At 34.7% G+C, this 21,181-nt stretch overlaps 3 protein-coding genes and 1 non-coding gene across 8 annotated transcripts; 1 reads left to right on the top strand and 3 right to left on the bottom strand.

Annotated features, from left to right (window-relative positions):
* Positions 1 to 271: 271 nt before the first annotated feature.
* LOC107875207 (RNA-binding protein BRN1) lies at positions 272 to 6,050 on the bottom strand. 2 transcript variants are annotated; one of them, XR_007056873.1, is made up of 11 exons: positions 5,582 to 6,050; positions 5,414 to 5,496; positions 4,003 to 4,054; positions 3,615 to 3,740; positions 3,445 to 3,524; positions 2,832 to 3,008; positions 2,346 to 2,652; positions 1,558 to 1,701; positions 1,346 to 1,481; positions 896 to 1,002; positions 272 to 776 (listed from the first exon to the last, which is right to left on the bottom strand). XR_007056873.1 is itself a non-coding variant. In XM_047414234.1 (9 exons), exons 1-9 carry the CDS (start codon positions 5,733 to 5,735, stop codon positions 1,354 to 1,356), a joined length of 1,251 nt encoding a protein of 416 aa, XP_047270190.1. In that variant the 5' UTR covers positions 5,736 to 6,049; the 3' UTR covers positions 1,061 to 1,353. The 2 variants fall into 2 exon arrangements, 1 of the variants encoding a protein (XP_047270190.1); XM_047414234.1 differs by lacking the exons at positions 272 to 776; positions 896 to 1,002 and having other exon boundaries at positions 1,061 to 1,481; positions 5,582 to 6,049.
* Positions 6,051 to 6,751: 701 nt separating this feature from the next.
* TRNAP-UGG lies at positions 6,752 to 6,823 on the bottom strand. The gene has a single exon. It is a non-coding gene; the product is annotated as a tRNA-Pro (tRNA).
* A 2,350-nt stretch (positions 6,824 to 9,173) lies between these two features.
* LOC107875210 (short-chain dehydrogenase reductase 3a) lies at positions 9,174 to 11,776 on the top strand. The gene is made up of 4 exons (XM_016721817.2): positions 9,174 to 10,010; positions 10,458 to 10,529; positions 10,763 to 11,022; positions 11,196 to 11,776. The coding sequence occupies exons 1-4, from the start codon at positions 9,853 to 9,855 to the stop codon at positions 11,744 to 11,746; spliced, it is 1,041 nt and encodes a 346-aa protein (XP_016577303.1). The 5' UTR covers positions 9,174 to 9,852; the 3' UTR covers positions 11,747 to 11,776.
* Positions 11,777 to 12,033: 257 nt separating this feature from the next.
* On the bottom strand, positions 12,034 to 17,655 carry LOC107875208 (bifunctional 3-dehydroquinate dehydratase/shikimate dehydrogenase, chloroplastic). 4 transcript variants are annotated; one of them, XM_016721815.2, is made up of 11 exons: positions 17,290 to 17,607; positions 16,059 to 16,149; positions 15,751 to 15,969; positions 14,998 to 15,338; positions 14,497 to 14,560; positions 13,750 to 13,858; positions 13,619 to 13,645; positions 13,357 to 13,506; positions 13,110 to 13,258; positions 12,844 to 13,006; positions 12,034 to 12,424 (listed from the first exon to the last, which is right to left on the bottom strand). In XM_016721815.2, the coding sequence occupies exons 1-11, from the start codon at positions 17,487 to 17,489 to the stop codon at positions 12,381 to 12,383; spliced, it is 1,557 nt and encodes a 518-aa protein (XP_016577301.1). In that variant the 5' UTR covers positions 17,490 to 17,607; the 3' UTR covers positions 12,034 to 12,380. The 4 variants fall into 4 exon arrangements, with proteins under 4 accessions (XP_016577301.1, XP_047270189.1, XP_047270188.1 ...); XM_047414233.1 differs by lacking the exon at positions 17,290 to 17,607 and adding an exon at positions 16,681 to 16,816; XM_047414232.1 differs by lacking the exon at positions 17,290 to 17,607 and adding an exon at positions 16,381 to 16,539.
* Between the last annotated feature and the right edge of the window lie 3,526 nt (positions 17,656 to 21,181).

The raw sequence follows: 21,181 nt of genomic DNA, 5'->3' as shown, positions 1-21,181 counted from the left end.
ACGCACACTTTCTTGTAGTAGTACCTGTTACCTTCCATCGGCATAGGTATCAAATAACTTGTCTAAGTTCTTCATCTCTCTGCCGAGATTTGAACTTTAATCTCCAAAATATGTATCCACTTTATGGATTACTAAGTTAATTACCTGAAATAGTACAATTTGATAACATCTGCATCCTCTAGATAATGCAAACAATAAATTTTAGATCAAGTGCCATGACAATCAGAAAGAACTTCAAAAATACCCTATTATCCTAACCAACACTGGACCCTAAAACAAAGAAAATTTTTTTGCTTACTGCCAAGCTTGTTCAACAATAAATGTCAGAAACAATAGAAAAATGGCATAAATTTTGGATAATTCAATTCTATCCTTGGCGGCCAACTAGCTAGTATTGAACTAATGTTTTGGGGAATAACTATTAGTACTTACATATCATGGAAAAGGTAATAACAATTGAAGCTAACAATATGAATTCAGCATGGAAAAATTTCAAAATTTCTCAGGCCTTCATGAAAGAACTTACTTAACCCCTTTAACTCCCGGTATTTAGTCCGCAGAGAAATTAGTCCTCTCCTGCCGTCCACATAACGGTGACGAAGTACAAGAATTCCAAAGTTTTGATGAGTAAGCATGCTGAAGAATGAAATGCATCTTCTCTGTAGAATATGTCAGGCCAAGATCAAATGTCTCTTCAAATCCCCATGGAAAACGGCCCCTCACCAACTAGACAGGAACTGTGCATTCTCACTATTCCTTCCGAGGCAGATCAGAACCTGATTCAACATACTGAAATTAGTAAGCGAAACAAGAAAAGGAGAATCATAATCTCTAGGCAAATAGGCTTCAATATTGCAACCAAAGAATAAAAACATCAAAGTTGATCTCAGATCACCTGAGTTTCAGAAGAAAACAGAGCCACCCTCTCCCACAGGTGTAGTTAAATCATGAACGGAAAATGCATTACGACTTTCTCTGACTTCATAACATCAACTCCATACGCTATTCAAAAAGGAACAAACTTGAGCTACAGTAAGTAGTGAGCATAGAGGCGCAGAAGGGAAAAGAAACAAGAAACTGTTAATGACAACCATATCAATTAGAAGAATCAATGAATTTACAAATGCCTGAATGTTTCTCCATGTTGCACAACTACGGTGGTACAAGAACTACAAGTTTCTGGGCCTTCAATCCATAAGGAACTACAATTAACATTCAGTTGCTATGTCACTGCTAAATGTTCACAATCAGCTCCCCGTGGCTGTTAATATAGCAACTCCCTAGTGGCTTACATGGTAACCCCCCCCAAACTGATGCCAAGAATCAGCTTTCTTCCATACCTCACCTTTTATATCAATAAGCTTTGTTCTGCTTATTTTCTCTTTTAAGCTGAACCTTCAACTTTTTCCCATCTAGTTGGAAACCATTCATCATTTTGATTGTAGATTGTGCATCATCTGGAGAGGCGAAACTTACAAATCCTGCAGAAAGAAGCTCAATCGTAACTGCAAGAAATACTGATTTTAATTGATACATTAGAAAGTCTAAGGTTCATACCAAAACATTTACTAACACCAGTAGCTTTGTCCACAAAAACTTTGGCACTCAAGACCTTACCAAATTGTTGAAATGTGTCTGCAAGCTGTTGATCACCAAATTCTTGAGGAATGTGGTAAATAAATAAATTAGCACCAGCTGGACCTGTAACGACGTAATTTCTCTTTCATAAGTAAACAAAAGTCAAGTGCAAGCAACCCAAGTAAGCATGCTTACCAAAAAAGGGAAAAAAAAGGGGGGTGGGCGGTGGGGGTGGGTGGGTTATCCTTTTCTTGTATGATAGTAAGTTTGAAACTTGTCTACAAAATCTCAGTCAAAAAGTTGGAAGACTGTCATGCTAGGGAAATAGCTAACTAAATAATGCACGAGTAACAATACTGACAGAAGCTCTCTACAATCTTTGATAATTGCTGTAACTATGACATATAATTGACAATGTCATAGTTCACACATCACATGTACTAATTTACTTGGCATTCCAGTAGGACCATCTAAAACTAAGCCAAAGTAAACATCGCCAGTGAGTCTGAATAAGTACTTTCTACATCTCTCACAAAGGCCTTGACAAGATCTCAGTTATATTGCAAATTTTATTTCTTCTGTTAGTTGCTTCCTTTTAAAATGAGTATGTGCAAAATCACCATCTCAGATATCTCGTAATAATTAGCAATATGGAACACATGCTCAGGAAAACAATAGACCAAGAAAGAAGAAGTGGCCTCATTCATACCAATCCACTTCAAATTAACAAGAATTACTAAAGCAACTCAAAATAAAATTTTGACAACCTTCAACTTGACCCCCTCTATTTGAATCGACACTTGAAGATGCTGCAGAATGTCTGTTAGAGGTATAAGGAGGTAGATAACCAGTAATGCCCCCAGGATAGCGACTGGGATATTGAAGCCCTTGAACACCCCTGTAAGCAGATGCCAGATAGCTTCCAGGCGACATGGCATAATTTCTTGGGGCAATTCCAGGGGCAACTCCACGTAGAGTACCTCCTTGATTTGTGGATGGAACCATATTCTGAAATGAGGGTCGGTTCTGTACTGATGGTTGACGGTACTGCATGAGCCCATATGTTCCAGGAGTCTGGAAAATAGCATGTTAACTTAAACTGCCCCATATTTGATCACTGAAAAGCTAATGACAGAAATGTAAAATGAAAAGAACCATGAGAGGAACATGCCAACTCAATATCACAGCTAGAGCAAGGAAACCAAGAATTTGACTTCACGCCCAAATTTACTACGGAATACAATTCAACCAACCTGATAAGCATAGTCATTATATGGAGGCATATAACCCGTGGATAGAGAGCCATAAAAAGATGGATGCTGCCCAGAGTTGGGAGCATTAGATGCATGAGATAAAGCTTTCTGAGCCCTCCTAGCTTGCCTTTCCCTTTCTGTATCTGCCCACTTGACTACCAAAGGGAGAGTTGCACCCTGAATAGACAGTCTAATAAGAAAATTCTCTCTAAACAACCAGCAAACGGAAGTCTTGGACGAGTAAAACTTGACATGACAATGTAAAATTGATAAAAGAATTTAATCAATGCTTAAACATTCATTTTGAAAAAAAAAATTGCAAATAAACTTGGCAGTTGTAGGTCCCTTTTCCCAGAAAAACTAAAATCACAAATTTTAGATTACTAGGAAACGAGATTCCTAATGATTCAGATCATCACTACACTTTGAAGTTTTAAGCAATGTAATACAGTCAGAATCAATTTCTGGAAAATGAATTGGTACATAGAAAGAAAATAGGAAAGCAATAACCAGCACTTATTTAGGTATTGAAATGACAAAAACTTTACACAGGGTTAGACTTAGACACTAAAATAAAATAATTGATTGTTTTAACATGAAGATAGAAACAAACCTCCATAGTATGCTTTCCATTAAGGGCCTCTACTGCTGCAATTGCATGTTCTTTTTTCTCATACTTCAGAAAAGCATATCCTACCAGGAAGAAAGAAAAATTTTGGAGATGAATTAATTTTTTCCTCCCAAAATTTTTAAGTTAATGATTATTAGACACTGCTGCTGTACCTCTACTAGTTTGCTGAGAACCTCTGAGAATTTGCAAATAAGTAATGGTCCCATATTGAGAGAATAAGGAGTAGACTTCGGGGTCAGAAACATTCTTTGGCAACATACCCACAAAAAGCTTGTGCTCTGGATTTCAGGTTAAGAGAAAGGAGAAAAAGAAAGAATGAGAGAAAAACTTATCAACTATCCACAGCATCACATAAACAAAACTACTATATACAGCAAAAAACAGCTTTTTCTTTTTTGGGTGAGTACTGCAACAACGGATTACAAGCTCAAAGGGAAGGGAAGGTAAAGAAAAGTAAACCATGGGAAACTAGAATCAATGTGAATCAAATAACCATGTATGAACAAATATCATAAGACAAGAATTTAAATCATAGTACACCTAGCCTTTCCAACTCGCCATCAGCATACTTCACTTGCAACGGACTTGAAGCCTGAATTGGACACAGAGAAGAGGACACCTTTATTATCATAAGACAAGCATGTCATGACAATAATAAAAAGAGCAGCAGATCACAATTAAACTTGACAAGCTTAGTATTCAGAATAGATGTGCTCTTACATCCATCCTTTTTTTTGTGATAAAGAGTTAGAGAAAAAAAGTGATCGATTAGATGCCTTAAATTTCCCAGCGTATGAACATCAAATACCTCATCACTTCAATACACTATATATAATACTGGATGTGCGGTCTGGAAATAAATGTGCAAAACTAAAGCATAAATACAGCTCATTCGACCAATGTGGAACAATCATTATAAATTTATCAACTGTGGTTAAATTTTGGGCCAATCTATAATAGCAACACCACTAGATTAGCTGCATTCTTCACTTCTATTTCACAAGGCTCATCAGATGCTCTGACAAAGATCAACTGCCAATTGATTCTGCCATGAGCCAACCATGACATTTCTACGAAACCAAATTACTCTAGAAAAAGATGTTCATCATACTTTTTTGATAAATAGGTAAGTGAAAGGACCTTCATCATACATAATCCTTTTTCTTCTGAACACAAGAGACTAGCACAGAGTGGTGAAAACATGAAATCTGATATTTATCACTCCTAGCTCACAAAGTTACATAACTCAGATTTCTTTTCTTTTTCCCCGAGCATATGTGCATCCTTCTTCGTTTCCAACTTTCTCACAAGCTTCTATTTTCTCCTAAACAGCTGCTTCATTTTCCTTAACATTCTTGTGGCTGCAATATACTGTCAGTAAGTGTGCAGCTTATCTCAGACAAGGCTCTGCTTATAATGTACGTATCCTGTAACAGCACAGGGAAACTAGATACTATTAATGTTGTTACTTCCTCTCTCCCAGTCACCCATAGGCTCTCGAGAGAAGCTTTCTCCTCAATCTAGAATTCAAGTCTCGGTAAAGACCAGTCACCAGCTGGAATAGCCTTTATCTCCTCAGTTCAGGAGGTTATAGACATCCTCCATTATTACATCGAGAAAGTACAGTTCGTCAAGAAAACATACAATCATGGTACAGTATTTAGGCTATATTGCTGAAAACAGATGGTCCTATATTCCTGGTGTTGAGACATGAGACAGTGCCATAACATTTCTCTTGAATATAGTCAATTAAGTAACTTTAGTAGCTAGATAAAACTAACATGGACCTCTATTATGACTCAATGGGGGATGATTTTAACAAGAAAGACTAAAATCAGCAACTAAATTTCATAAAATAAAATACTTTGCCGGTAAAACTTGAAAAAAAAAATAGCAGAATAAAGTACAATGCATGTCCATATTGACAAGAATATAGAAAAAGAAGAGTTACCCCAGGAAGTGTGTGTTTATTGTGGTAAGCAGTTATAGCCTTGTCTGCTTCTTCCCTGGAGGGACAAATGAGAAAGCAACATCCTACAGAAAATTAACATGCAAACTCAGATCACACATTGCGATCCAGTAACTGAAAGAGAAAGGTGAAGAAGAGTGAAACGGACACCTCGAGAAGCGCGTGTAGTCTTGTCTTTGATGATGCTGACTTGTTCAATAACTGCCAACTTTCTGAACATCTCCATAAGCTGTTCCTCCGTCATTTGCTTCGGCACTTGACCAACGAACAGCTTCACGCTCTCTTCGCTCTTCTCACGCGCCATCAATCACATCAACGAATTACTCTAAATCAAGCACTCTTCAATGTCTGCCCATTTTCGTCGTGTCCCGTTTTTAGGAAATTAGACACTTACTAGATGGCAAAAAAGGAATTTCATCACCTGTTAGTAGCTTGACATTGCGTAAATAACCTTGGTTTGGGAAGCATATTACAAGAGTGCCACTGAAGTTGTTGTTTAGGTCGTGTGGCAGTTGACAAGACCTGGAGGACAACAATAATGGTAGTGTGGATGTGGAACAGCTTGCATGGTACATTGACGTAATTGCCCATTATTATAGCAGGAGGCAGAGGTTCCTACGTTCATTGCTCAACCCAATTTTTCTTGCTTCTTTTTTAAAGTGATTGCGAGGAAAACGTCCAAATTTGCTAATCAAAAATTGCCAAATCGTATAAATTTGTAATTTCACTTACAATTGGGGTTGAATATAATCTTTAACGTCATAAAAATAAACTAAACTTACACAATTATTAAAAGTTTTTCAATAGAACAAAGAACACATACAACTAATTTTAAGATCATCATTTAAATTATAATGTGTAAAAATTTATGAATCTATTTACTTCAAAATAATTTAAAAAATTTGATACAGACTAAATAGTATTGTCCAAAAAAATGCCCTCTTTCGAAACGTAAACCTTTTTTACAAGAGAAAATGGTCAAATTGGCTCTTTAACTAAATAAAATGGTTCAAATTTGCCATTAATTTATCAAACATTAGTTCCATCATAATTGATTCTCATCACTCTCAAAAACACCATTTGTTTCTTTAAAAGCACTTCTCGCTCTCACAATACCCACAAAAATTCATCACAAAATTATTCATTTAAAAAACTTCTCTTCGTATTCGCCAGAAAATCACTCACGTTAAACTCTTTAAAATAGAAGAAGTAACAACCTAGAATTTAGAAACTACTAACTGAACTTGCACTATCAACAAGAGTCTGAACCATACAAGAAAAAGAGCAAGTTATTGAAAACTAAACAAAAGAAACACACAAGGGGCGTTCCGAGAATCGAACTCGGGACCTCTCGCACCCAAAGCGAGAATCATACCACTAGACCAAACGCCCTCGTTGACAGCTCCTTGTAAATTTAACTAAAATTCAAATCTTTCTCCATTAACCAAGGGTCACAATACTTGAAACAACTATGCTTTCAGTTGACACTTGATGATAAGATTGAAGCACTGGATATTTTGAGCCTTAAATCTTGTTGACCTAATTTATTTTGAGGTTGTATTAGTACCAGCGCCCACGTGACGGAAGACAAATAATGTGCAACGATTTGAGACTTGTAAATACTCCCTAAATCGTAATTATACAAGTATCACGTGTTCTGGCAAAACAGGAATTTTTACTTAGACGGTTTAAAATAAAAAGATGTAAAGACACGAAGAAGCTAATGTAATTTTTTGTCAAAGATGAAGCCCTCGATCCGACTTGTTTCCGCTTTTGGTCATATGATGTTGTCGTCTGTCGAAAAATTATGAGTTCATTTGAATTTAGTAGATTTTAATTAATTACCTTAGATAATATGCATGTGTATTGAAACTTGAAAGATTCACTAAATAAATACAAATAATAAATTTAAAATTCACCAAATTAAATCTAAGATGAGAAGTGGCAGATCAAATTTCAAATTTAAGTCGGTTGAAATTTTGGATCCGCCTAACGATATCTTGGTCGAATGAGAACAAGAATATTACAAAGAGGTTAGCTAGTTAGCATCAAATCAATTCCCTAGCACAGAGGTATATATATATATATATATGTAGCTGGCCTTAATGAAGGGGATAGACAAGGATTAATTATGGAAATGTATGTATGAACTGTAGCCCATTTTGAGAACATTAAATTATGAACAAGTTGATTCATGGTTGACATCAAAACGTATGTTATATTCTTTATTCGGATGATTTACACCTTTGAGTAGTAGTGCAAGTGGTCGATCATGATCAGCTTTTCATATGAGGTTCCTATGTATCAATATTCGAATTATTTATCATCAATATGCCTCAACCAAGTTGATAATACATATACAGTAAAACCTTTGTACAGTAGTGGTAGCGTTTGTTCGAAAATTTCATGACTGCTATAGAGAGGTGTTGCTATATATGTCTATTGATATTTGACGCCCAGATCTCATGATTTAACCTTCGTAAATAAAATATGCAAAATTAGAAAGAGCATGAATATAAAACGGCAAACATTAGTAGCTTTTTTCTCGGGAAAAGTTATGAAATCATCGATACGAACCATTTAAATAGAATTTTTTCATTTAAATTAGATATCCATACTTGAACTTTACTGTGTACATGACATTAATAATGATTACCGTAGATATTTGATTTTGTATCTAATATATTTCTTATATAATATTTGAACGTGTTGTTATAGAGAGAATTTAACAAAGGGTGCATCACTATAATAACCGTCTTTGCCGTTATAGAAAAGTAAAATATAACATGAAAAATTGATTTCGGAGAAAACAGACTATTATAGTGAAATGTCGTTTAACAAGGTGACGTTATAGAGAGTAGCTTCTGTATATACTCTCAATTTGTTTGCTCAAAATGGTTTTCGTGAGCACTTCTCACTACCCTTAATATATATATATGACTGGCTGAAACTTTAATTTGATCTTTCGGTTGTAATGGAGCTGAAGTACATAGGCACTTACATTAATTTTCGGAACACTGAAAAATTAAAGTAGTAGTACATATAAAACATATATATATAGCTAGTTAGGATTTGTCCTGAATTTCTACTTGAATACTATCATAATTGTGTTTTACTTCGAAAGGAATTTTTTTAGGAAAAAATTTCTTTTGTATTAGATTTTTATTAGGTTTATTGTTTTTAGAAGAAGGGTTTTGTAACTCTATAAGTTATAACACAATAACATCCAGAATATAATCTTTTAAAAGTTTCGTTTAGGGGGAGATTTTTTTTTTAAAATATTAGGTTTTATATGTAGGTCAATTGACCATAATAATATTATGTTTTTAGTAGTATTTTTGTTATTATCTAAGTTATTCTCTCATAATTTACAACTATTAGCTTCCTCTCGATTTCGAACCAACGTAGAGCTTTCTAGCAAAGGACAGTAGGGCACGTCGCTTTCACAAAAACAACTTGCAATTCTTCGTTATCGTTATATATAGGGGAAGATGATCATCACTTATAGTTCAAGTATCTTTGTCCACATTATTGAACATTTCAAGATTCCTTTAGCCGGCAAGCTTTAATTAACTTTATTACTCTTACTATGTAATATGTAATATGTGGGACGAACTAAAATGCAACTTCTCACGTGAGAATCCAACTCAAGACTTCTATATGTATGAATTTAAAAATTAAATTCATCTCATCTAAAAATTAAATGGTAGGAAAGCACAGATTTATCTACTTTAACTATGTTCTTTTAGATGTTCCAATTGGCAAGCCTAGCCAGGCGAGCACAGTGTTAATAGTGTCTCAATTATTTGTCTCCAATCTTTAAATAATTTTGAACAACTGTTAGCTCACGAGTTAATTATTGAAATTAAGTTAGAGAAAAATTCATTCTTTATCGTTTTTGGATATCATGTACGGACTTTTGAAATGTAAACCCCTTATAGATCTATCTTGGAAAGAAAAAAAATAATTTATGATATATGTGAGAGTTGAGTTTGTTTATCTTAGATATTTAGAATGAATTTAAGTTTTCAACTCATTTAGAATATTGATGTAAAGATAGATATCCACTCATCTTTAAAAAAGAAAAAGGATTAATTATATAAGCAAGTAGAGTGAAATAAAGAAAGAACAATTTCCTCCACTTATCTCCAAATAAGAATTTGAGTGATTGAGAGTCTTCCTCCTCCCAATTTAAATTTCCAATATGTAGTTAAGTTCTTCTAGCAAGCAAATTATGAATTCATCTTCGACACATGTACACCAATAACATAGAAAAAATTCATGCTATCAAATCACTTCTTTCTTCTTCTTCATTTTTTTTTTTTTTTAAAATATATAAAATGCGAAGCCAAATGACAGAATTACCCTGTGTAGAGAGAACTAGCTAGCGGACCCATGATAGTAATTACCATAACGAAGGCATGCATCAATTCAGTCTGTGTATATATATATATATGTTTGTGTTATGGTTGACTTGCTGTTTAGCCTTTCAACTAATAATTCACTCTTATTGTCCATTACTTCTCTCGTCTCTCTCCCAAGAAGAGGAGGAGGAGAAGATGCTGAGGATAAGATCAAGGTCAGCCTCTTTCTTTTTCCCTTTTATTGCAACTCTAATTAGGAATAGCTGTCTCATTCAACTATATTATATGCTGCAATATTGAATTTACTGTAAAAAAGATATGTCTATAGATCTCCATTCCAATAATTTGATTAGCTACCTGGATAGGATGTATGTGCGTATTTTGTCAGTTTCTTATAATTAGATTTTCTTCTGTTTATTTTCTACAAATCATGGGCCATTATATTTGATCAAGTCGTCAAATTTTTATTATCAAAGGTAGCAGCTGACAGGTAGCTATAAGTTGTCCATATATTCATGAATTGATGACGTAACAGTTTTTGTTTTCATTTCCCATTATTAATGAGTATCCATTTTATTTTTCTTAATTTGTGATATACTTAATTTTACTAGTACAATTTTTGTTACTCTTATATATAGAGTTTATTTTTAACACCACTGCAGGATCATCTCGAGTACTTGGAGATCATTGCTTCCTCAAATCTCCAGTAACAAGTTTTCTACCCACTCAGAAAGGTGACCCTTTTTATTTTGTATATATAAAAATTAAAATTCGCTTACTTAAACAAGCTTTCAGAAATTTGAATTTACATCCTAACGACTAATAGTGCATGGTACATTCCAATCTTAATTAATACTACTATTATCGATGGATCTGATATAAATACTTGATGTGTATGTATACGTATGTATGTATGTATGTAAATATATATTTAGGCCATATATAAGTTATGAATGTGTAAAATCAGGAAGTTGGAAGGGAAGGTAGCAGTGATCACAGGTGCAGCAAGTGGGATAGGAAAAGAAAGCGCAGCCAAATTCATCAGCCATGGCGCCAAGGTGATAGTCGCTGATATACATCGGCAGCTCGGCCAACAAACGGCAAGTGAACTGGGAGATAACGCCACGTTTGTGCCCTGCGACGTCACAAAAGAATCTGACGTCTCCGACCTGGTGGATTTTGCCATTTCCAAACATGGACAGCTTGACATAATGTATAACAATGCAGGTAGTTAAGCCATAATACTCTCATCCAATATATAAGCAAGTGGGTGCATGTGCATGGGCATTACTATCCTTAAATAATTAACTCGTTATATATGACAAAGTAAAAGTGTATTACCTGTTACTATTAGCTAGCTACCTTCAAATCTCAAATTGGATTGTCTCTTATATTCGCAGGGGTAGCATGCCGAACTCCGCTGAGCATAGTGGACATTGACCTTGCACAATTCGATCGTGTCATGGCCATCAATGTCCGAGGCGTAATGGCGGGGATCAAGCACGCAGCTCGAGTGATGATTCCGCGGGGGAGCGGCTGCATTTTGTGCACGGGTAGCGTCACTGGGGTGATGGGAGGACTAGCACAGCCTACTTATTCAACTACCAAATCATGCGTCATAGGAATTGTGAGGTCCATGACAGCGCAACTGTGCAAAAATGGAATAAGAATCAATTGCATTTCTCCATTTGCTATTCCAACAGCCTTTTCGTTGGACGAAATGAGAGAATACTTCCCAGGGGTGGTACCTGAGGATCTCACTAAAATGCTGCACAATACTAGTGAGCTCAAAGGGGCATATTGTGAGCCCATTGATGTAGCCAATGCTGCTCTTTTTTTGGCTAGTGAAGATGCCAAGTTTATTAGCGGCCAAAACCTGGTGGTAGATGGTGGTTTCACCTCGTTTAAAAGTTTAAACTTGTCTCAACAAGTACAAGAACGTTCCACATAAATTTAATACGGAGTTTGGTTCTTGCTGGAATCGTTTTTCAAATGCATAGCATGCACAAAAGATTCATACAATGAACTCAAACTTATTAAGATTGACGTGTAATTGATTGATATATATTAACTACCAAGGGGAAAGGGAACTATATGTATCATGTTTCATTTAGCGGGTAATTGTCCATCTTTGCTATAATAAAAATCTGGTGCATGCATTTATAGGTAATGTTGAATGGTTTAACACTGGAGAGGACTGGTGCAAGACTACAAGTATCTTGAAAGAATGCACAACTGTTCCAGGCTAGGCAAACTTTGTGTTATTATTGCTTAATAATGACTTTTCTAAGATAAAGGCAACTTTCTGGACATTACCTTCCTAATATTACAATAAGAATTTATTTACAATTTGTAATCTAACATACTAGCTGATCTTCAGGAAGAAAAAGAAAACAACTTTTCACTGTATTTGATATATCCTTCTTTCCCATGTAATCAATTTGCATTTGGAAGCTGAAGGATCGTCGATATGAATACCAAGAGTTTTCAGAAACCTCTTCTACTAAGTTGGCAAACATGATCCTGGTTTTAGCATTGCCTGATTTCAGAAAGAAAAAAAAAACTGTACCTTCCCTCTAAAAGAATTAAAACTGCTCGTATACAATCCTCCGCATAAAGTCTACAGGTGCTGCAGAAAGAAAGAAGTTGAAAGAGTTACACGAATGAAACCATTGCTTTTCTAAGAGCAGATTGCTTTAAGACAAGTTTTCCTCGTGCTTCATAGTTCCTCATTCCTAAAAGTGAAGTTTTTTTCCATCCTATTCTCCTTTACTTGGGTGATAAAGCTATTGGATTGCTTCAGCTCTTCCCCAGGGAATTAAAGCATACTAATTGGGAGTAAGGAACCCTTATGGAAGAGATTAAGAATCAACCAAGTCAAGTTCAGCTAAGTTTTGCGTATAAGCTTCACTATTTACTTCCATAATAGAGCTTCAGTTATGTTCACTGCTTAAATATATTGCCCCCAACCCAAAATATATGGGGCTAAGGGACAGAAGGTTCTTTGAATTTCTTGTAAATAAATTATAGAGAGGAGAGAATAGCTACCTAATCCGTCGGTGAACAATTTAAACTGACCGAGTGCTTGCCTGACGAACATCTCAACCCCACTCACAACTGTAGCTCCAACCTCTGCAGCCTCCTGCAATAACCGTGTGTTTCTAGGGGTGTAAACTGCATCAAATACTAGTTCGTATGATCTTAAGGCCTCCTGAAACAACAGAAAAATTGCAGAAAAGTTCAGAGTGTCTGCATTTTCTCATGCAAAAGGATAACAGGTTACTTTTTGTTTAAGGACTCTGCAAAAAAGACACCTTGGAGACAGGAGTTTGATCAGACTTTGGCTGCATGCCCACAGCAGAAGCATTTGCAAGAATCATTCCCATCTCGGGGCAGAAATCATTCAGATGTTCATATGGCAGAGCTTCACCGGATACTGCTGCAGCCAGAGCTTTTGCTCTCTCTTTTCAAAGACAAAATTTCAACAAATGAAAGGAGACACAATGAATAAAGAGCAAAAGATGACATATCCATAATCCTTAGGGAGATAGGAGGTATTACCGTATTTGCGGTTGAATATTACAACCCTTGCCCCTCTGCTTTTGGCGCCAAAAGCAATAGCTCGCCCTGCACCACCTGCCCCAACTAATACGAACAATTTTCCAGCAATCGGAGAAACATTTGATGCATGGCCATGGGTCTTTTTTCTCTCTGTTTGCACACAAAATTTGGAACTCCTTATGTACGATTCAAAAAGTGCCTAAATTCTGCTTTAGGCAATTGGCATTATCTTAAGGAAAAGACAAAATGATGTGAAGATCACCTGGAAAAATTTTGCCTTGAAATGTGACTACAGAATAGACCATTAAACTACATCTGTTAAGTTTCCACTCCTTACCTTTCTAGTAAGAGTATTAAAAAACTTTAAACTTCCAAGTGAAAAATAATTGGTACCTCTAAGTGCATCTTCAATTGCCGTCACACAAGCCTCGCAATCTGTGTTGTAACCAATGAGTTTGCTGTCAGAAGGTCTCCTGATAATTGTGTTTACAGCTCCTATAGACTGATTTCCGAAGCATGTTAGTGTTAGAAAGTTTTGATAATAAGATAACAAACACTGAAATACAATTTAGCCACAAAATACTATGGAACGGCTAAACAAAAAACTATTATAGAGAAACATCAAGTCCAAACTTTCAAAATACAGAACTAATTTATAACACGTGCTTCCATACAAGGTCAATAGCATTCTAGGTCGTGTGAACTGCAATGACATAAGAAAGAATATTCATGTTGAGATTTGAGAATTTGGTGGATGCTGCAACAGCCATACTCAACCAGAGGAAGAATATTCATGTTGAGAATATGAGAAACCCGACTTCTTTTTTTATTTTTTTTGTTGGATGCTGCAACATCCATTACTCAACCAGTGTAATACTTCTACTTATGCTTCCATCAGTATTGAACAGTAGTGGACTACTGCTTAAGTTATTCATTAGCCCTAAAATAAAACCGATAGTATTGTTTCTAATAGGATAGGGTGATTCAAGCTTTTGTCCCTATAGGGACTTGAACTGTTTCATACTAAAAACAGGAAAAGCAAATTATAGAAAAAAATTTAAAAGAGCATAGTTTCACATTAGAAAGAATAATTCAAGGCAGAAGCAAACATGGTATGGTCATTTTTGTAGATAATCAGACCTTAGCAAGTGGATCAACTTCATCACAGCATCGTACTGCTGCTTCCTTATGAGGGATACCAACACTACTCGTTCCATCAAAAGGAAGAAGAATGTGCATTAGATACTTTTCTACATGAAGGCAATAAAAGAAAAACAAAACTTAAGTAGAGTACATAACGTCACGTCCCAAATGTTTTATGCAAGAAATTTTCAAATTAGTAAAAATTAATGGTTTTTATAAATTACTTAACAAATACATTAACACCTTATTGAGCAGTAAAGTTTGTTAATATCCCAACTGACTCTCTATCCTGGTGCTCTCATTAAGTTTAAGCATAACACAATCTTCAATAGAGGATGCAGGGCAACAGGCGTTGAAATTATCTAAATGTGGCGTACAGTTATTTCCCAATGAGCAGGAAACCTTTATATAGGCCTAATAGAATCTGGCACTTGATCATCCATGTGTGACATAGAAATCAAAGGAACCTTAACTTTTGCCAGTACAGGAGGAACATACCTAAAACCAGCATAGTCATTGCATGAGAAAACCCGGAAAAACTCCTTGACATTATCAACTAGTAGTGGCACATATATTCCATTGTAACCTGTATGCCTAAAGGCAGGGTTGTGCAGAAGAGGGCCCTTGCTATGGCCAACAGGATTTGAGATTACGCCGAAAACTCTAGTATCTGGGTTCACATATTCCAGTTTATAAACCTCTTTAATGCTGGTCAAAGGTGGCAAGCCAGGGGTGGATTTGCCTCCCAAAGATCCACAAATAAAGAAAGCACCATATTTTGGACCCAACAGTTGGCTTATAAGACCTCTATCCCCTGCTGCCCTAGCAATTAGAGGCACCTGCATAGAGACCTTGTAATTAAAGTGCCACATTCCTAGTTAGGAAATTAAACTACAAACTTATCACAACTCACAAGGAAAATAGAATTAAAAGATTCTCTCTACCACCTTATAAGCCCAAAGTTGACTTTACAAATTAATATTGAACAAAAGACAAGATTATTTCTTGAACACTTCACCCCAGAAAAATTTGAATACATCTATAGCAACCAAGGGTGTGGCCTACTGGTGAATGAAGTATGTTGAGAACCTGAGATCCCATGTTCAAATCCCAACAGTGACAAAAGAAAACACTAGGTGATTCTTCCCATTTGTCCTAGCCTTTGTGGATCTGATATCTATTGTTGGTGGGAGGTGACAAGTATCCGTTGAGATGTTTGCAAGGGGGAAAAGTGGAAGAGAAGTAATGTACCTGAGTATGTGTAAGCATATGGAAAACAGGTGCAACATCAGTAATATAAGCAACATCAATCACAAGTTTGACGACATCTGCTCCTGTGGACTGCAGGTTTATGATCAAATTACAGAGTCTCTCTTCAGTAGGATTACCACCATTCACATAGCTGGAAACTATTATCTTGCTATTTGATCGCCTGCTCATCAATTCAGCCATGACTTCATCGCAAACAACCTAAAACCACAATTGTAATAAATAAAAACAATAAAAGGGGGAACTTGTATGTAAATAAACTTGAATGAAACTGTATCAGTTGGACTGACCTCACGGTCGACTTCCACGAACTCAACGTCCAATTCAACAGCTAATTTGAGAACTTGAATACATGCTTTCTTCCACTCTGAATTTCTCGGCCTGCCATAACAAACCCCAAATTCCCAATCAGCAAACATTCAAGCTGGCTTCCACACAAAATGGAAGACAAATATTCTTACTAATTGCTGACACTGAACATAATTAGACAAAAAAAATAAAATAAAATTGGTGAATTTTCTAATATTCAGGTAAAGTTGATAACTTTTCAGTGGGAAAACATTAGTAGTATTTTATGATTTTAGTAAAATAAGATAAAAAAAATTAACTGACCCTCCATAAAAGTTTATAAAGGGGGATGTTTCCCAACGATAAGAGGTAACAAGAACAATTCCAAAATTAATTAGTAAGAAGGAATAAATGAAAAGGGACTCGGATTTAACTTCCCTGTCATATTGGGTGATGTGAACTGTGATAAATTATCATCTTATGTAAAAGGAAAAGATCTATTTGTACTGATGGAAGGAAACATACTTTATATCAATTGGTCTCCTGTTAGTCTAAAACAATTCAAAGATACTAACTACTAGTAAAATAATGTGATTTTAACTTTGAGAATTAAGCTAGCAATACCTTATGCAGTTTCTTTTCCTTTTGTAATTTGAACCTTTTGGTCATAACACCTAACAAAATCTTGGTTGGTAAGTGTTCACGAGTCCTTTATGCTTTACCTAACCCCTTTTTGTAGTTTCACGTGCCTTGTACAATTTTAAATTAGAAACTGATAACATACTAAACTATTTTTGTGGGTGGAAAAGATTACAACTTTACAAGCAAGAAAACAAGAAAGAGAGGTAGGAAAATCCAGAGAGAAGCAAACAAACAAAAAAAGAAAGTGTGCTGGAGATTCACCAAACACTCTCCTCCTCACACATAATCAATCTCATGTCCTCTTAGCTAATTCAAAGCAGTCACCATTTCTGGAATAAACTTGATCGAACACATTCTTTTGCTAACAGTTAGGGCAGAACAAAGAAGTAAAAAGTGTGAAGCTGGGAAAACATGACCGGCCATCATCATTCAGAATTAATAATGGGGAAGACTTGAAAACAGAGATGGATAATCTTGTGTGCAAAACTCATACATAGAAATGCAAAAAGTTTGAAGCTGTATTGCATATAATCTGAACTCACTCACTCATGTGCTCAGGTACATATATATTGTAGTAGTGCTAGTAGGTACCTGAAAGAAACGATGGAGGGCAAAGTTCTTTGTTTGAGGAGGTGTTCGACTTGAGAAATGTGAGAGAAAGTCAAGGAGTCAATGCAAAGCTCGACGAGGTCTGCTCCTTCTTGTTTAGCTTTGTGCATACAAGCTGCCATTTCCTCGGGGCTTTCACATTCTAGTGTTGTGTACACCAACAGGTCATGCTTGAAACCCATTCCACGCACGCACCAAATCACCAATACTAGCTAGCTCCTTGTGCTTATACTTACCAATATATAATGAGAGGTGGTTAATAAAGGGGAAGAGATGTGCGGTTGGTTATCAAAATACTCACCATACCGCTCCCTTATATAAATAAATATACCAACTTGTACAGTGACATATTTAAAAATAATAGTAATAATGTATCAGCTCTTAATAGCTAACTAAACATTCATAGGACGAGAGATAATCGCTTCAAATGGGTATGTGTTGGAGTTGTGATCCGAATTTTACTCATCCGGCAAAGTTTCGCGGTGCCGTCATGTTTGTGATTTTTCGTGGGGCTTGGGGATGCGGGGGCGAAGGCCCCGCGGTATGGACTTATATGTTCTTGGACCTAGTACTTATTATTTGTATGCACATATGATATAAGTGTGTTTAGTGGGTTGTTTCGAGTTATTTTGATATACACAAAATTGAGACTATCGTCTCTACATTGTACTCCTCTCCATCTAAATTGTACTCCTCTCCATATTTATAGTAAAAGTCCTCTGCCTCTGTCCGTGGTTTTTCCCGCAAGGATTTCCACGTAAATTTGTGTGTTCTTATTTTTCCTTTTGTTTGTGATTTGCTTATTCTATCTTGATTTATAATAGTACGCTCATGTATTGCGTGAATAGTGAGATGAAATGACTTAGCCCTAATCATTTGAAAGAAAATTATCTATAACATATAATTTCTTACGATTCTTGCACACTGCAAAAAAAATAGGAAACAATAAAAGAAAGATCTATACGGGAGATATCAATTAATTGAGTATGTATTCTACTCGTATTAGCACTTTTATTTTGCTGTCTTATGCTTTTATAGAAATTGTTTATTCTTGAGAGATTTATTAATCGATAGAAAATATGAAGAACTTTTCATATTTTTATTTTATATAATAGTACATGTCTAAAATGAGTTTAAACTAAATAACATGATCAATAAAAATGTGCATAGCCGACATTAATTTAATATACATTAATATGAATTAGTAGAGTGACATTGTTGTCATCTTCGTGGTCATTCATGTCACTTCAACCTTTTCCATAATAAGTGGAGTATAAAATTAGGAAAAGTCTTTTGGTAATATTTTTATTTTTTTTTGTCATAATTTAACCACAATTAAAACAGTTATGTTCACATTATGAACTAGTTAACTTTTTAACTTTTTTATTCTTTTACTTTAAAACTTAAATAAGTTTGTCTATTTAAAAAGAAAGATAATATAATCTTTTTATTATTGTGATCAAATTTTTGTGGCCATGTATATATGGGTGTTCGTTAACAATTCTCTTTTTTCTTTTTCCCTACTTGTACATATTATGTCGCATCACTCAATAATTTATGAAGAAGGCAAACGTCTTCCACACTTGCTATTAGCAAAATGTATGAGTAAATTCAATTTCTACATGGACTTTAAATAACTGATTAATAAGTTGGTCAAAAATAGTGCTAAAAACATTCAAATATCATATGTACATCACATAATTTTCTATATTCTGATATAATTTTTCAATGAAGTGTCAAATATTCAATTGACTACTGAAGGTTCCTTTTTAAAAAATAATAAAACTAAACGAAATAAAAATTCATAAAATTTTCCGTATTTCAAAAAAATTGTTACGGCTAGGAAAGAGAAAAATTGAAATAAAGTTGCAAGGAGAAATTATTACTTATATGGAAGCTTGTCTTATTAGTTACGTTGTCTTATTTAAGAATCCAGCCTTTCATGCCTCGCATGTTTTCTTTTTTTCTTTAATATCAAATCAAATGAATATTCATTTTTATTTTAACAGGTGACTGACTGAAGGGACAAATAAATTAATTAATAATGGGGTAAGCTTTTCAGATGTCTGCCATCTGCTGCTCAATCATTGTCTCATAATCAAAAAAGGAAAAAATTTCTTGCTTTCAAGGACCAAGGTGAAAGCTCGATCTTATGGACAACATACATAAAATTCAAAAGATAGAGGACCATGACGAGGAGTAGGATCTTAATATACAGGGTGTGTTTGGTATGATGAAAAATAAGTTGATTTTCTATTTATTTTCTTGGTGAGTGAAAAATATTTTATGCTGTTTGGTTGGTGAGTGAAAAAAATATTTTTTAGAAAATACTACTACTAACTGTTAACTAGTATATCAGTGCCTCTAACAACTCAATAATTTGTAAAAAGATAATTTAAGCATAACAAATAATATCAATATCGAATTCTAACTACAATCACTAAATTTAAGCAACTATTAATTAGCAAATATAGGAGACACTTTTCAACATTTTGTCAGGACAATATCAAGATACTATAATCAATAGAAATATAACGGAACGGCAAGCTTATTCAACTTCGTAAAACAAGTTACATCGATGACAAGTTGAAATATGCAATTAGCAAAAGTAATATAAGTAAGTCTTTCTCTATGAATATGAAAATAACAATACATTCAACGAACATTGGAAATTGAAAAAATTTGGATTTCACTTTTTTTTATTTCAAGCAGTGAAAAATTAAAGTAAAGCACAGTGAAAAATATTTTCGAGTAATGTAAATTTTTGAGAAATATAAATTTTTTGAGTAATGTTAATATGAGTATTGTTGGGGTGGGGAAATAGGAATGGGGATGGGGTCATAAGTCCCATTAGTCATTTTCCATTGAATGGAAGAAAATGAGTTGTTGTGGAAAATATTTTTTCAACGTTTCATTACAATCAAACAAGGATAAATTGGAAAACATTTTCCATTATACCAAACACACCCTTAGTTATTCCTCAATTCCAAATATATATATATATATATACACACGTTAATTTGCTATATATTTTATTATTCTTTTCTGACTATTCAAAATAATTATGGAGATGCATGGTTCATATTTTGACGATACTAGTCATCATTCCATCACCATGCACGTGTTGAATAGGCCATGTTTTGCCAAAAAACACCATAAGTAATGAACGGAAATAATGGTAATATTTGTAAAAATGTCGTACTAACTAAATGTTAGAATAAAATGGGTAATGTAATAATTGACCAACAAGCTAAGTGAGCTGTGTCACCAAAGGCGAATTTAGGATTTTCTAGTCGAAGGGGTTCAACCTCTACTATTTATATATAAAAAAAAAAAAAAAATTTATCATATAAAAATAGTATAATTTTCCGACAAAGGGGGTTCAACCTCTACTATGTAGATCCGCCACTATGTGTCACTTGTCATTTTCTTTCGATGAAAAAGAGATCCCAAGTTTATTATGGCATGTGAAAACCAAAAAAAAAAAAGAAAAAGACAGCAAGAATATAGAGGGAAGAAGGGTACTCCCTCCGTCCCATTTTATTCGTTAGAAATTTTTTAATTTATTGTCCCGTTTTACTTGTCCTTTTTTACTTATCAAGACAACATAATTTTTTTTTTCCATTATACCCATAGTGTAATTGATTACTCCTTATTATTAGCATTCTTGAAAAATGTTGCAAAGAAGAGTACCATTAAGAGTAAATCATTAAGAATATAAATGGTGCTTTGGTATTAGCCATCCATCAATATAGAAACTAAGGTATTAGCCATCCATCAATATTGAAACTAACAACAAGCCACAGTTAAGAGGGGTAAAATGATAAAATTACATTATCAATTATTATTTTGTTAATAGTTGTGTCATCCCAAT

Source organism: Capsicum annuum, chromosome 6 (assembly GCF_002878395.1).
Source record: "Capsicum annuum cultivar UCD-10X-F1 chromosome 6, UCD10Xv1.1, whole genome shotgun sequence".
NCBI lineage: Eukaryota > Viridiplantae > Streptophyta > Magnoliopsida > Solanales > Solanaceae > Capsicum > Capsicum annuum.
Note: the sequence above shows the minus strand (reverse complement) of the source record. Positions and strands in the feature narration are given on the sequence as shown.

Excerpts from the sequence above, each read along its gene's own strand:
- LOC107875210 (XM_016721817.2), top strand. The coding sequence starts at position 9,853 with ATGCATCAATTCAGTCTGTGTATATATATATATATGTTTGTGTTATGG. Across the intron at positions 10,011-10,457 it reads ATGCTGAGGATAAGATCAAG|GATCATCTCGAGTACTTGGA; the intron begins GTCAGCCTCTTT and ends ACACCACTGCAG. Across the intron at positions 10,530-10,762 it reads TTTTCTACCCACTCAGAAAG|GAAGTTGGAAGGGAAGGTAG; the intron begins GTGACCCTTTTT and ends GTGTAAAATCAG.
- LOC107875208 (XM_016721815.2), bottom strand. The coding sequence starts at position 17,489 with ATGGGTTTCAAGCATGACCTGTTGGTGTACACAACACTAGAATGTGAA. Across the intron at positions 15,970-16,058 it reads TCGTGGAAGTCGACCGTGAG|GTTGTTTGCGATGAAGTCAT; the intron begins GTCAGTCCAACT and ends TTGTGGTTTTAG. Across the intron at positions 13,007-13,109 it reads ATCAAACTCCTGTCTCCAAG|GAGGCCTTAAGATCATACGA; the intron begins GTGTCTTTTTTG and ends CTGTTGTTTCAG.
- LOC107875207 (XM_047414234.1), bottom strand. The coding sequence starts at position 5,735 with ATGGCGCGTGAGAAGAGCGAAGAGAGCGTGAAGCTGTTCGTTGGTCAA. Across the intron at positions 3,009-3,444 it reads ATGGAAAGCATACTATGGAG|GGTGCAACTCTCCCTTTGGT; the intron begins GTTTGTTTCTAT and ends CTGTCTATTCAG. Across the intron at positions 1,482-1,557 it reads TGGTGTTAGTAAATGTTTTG|GATTTGTAAGTTTCGCCTCT; the intron begins GTATGAACCTTA and ends TTCTTTCTGCAG.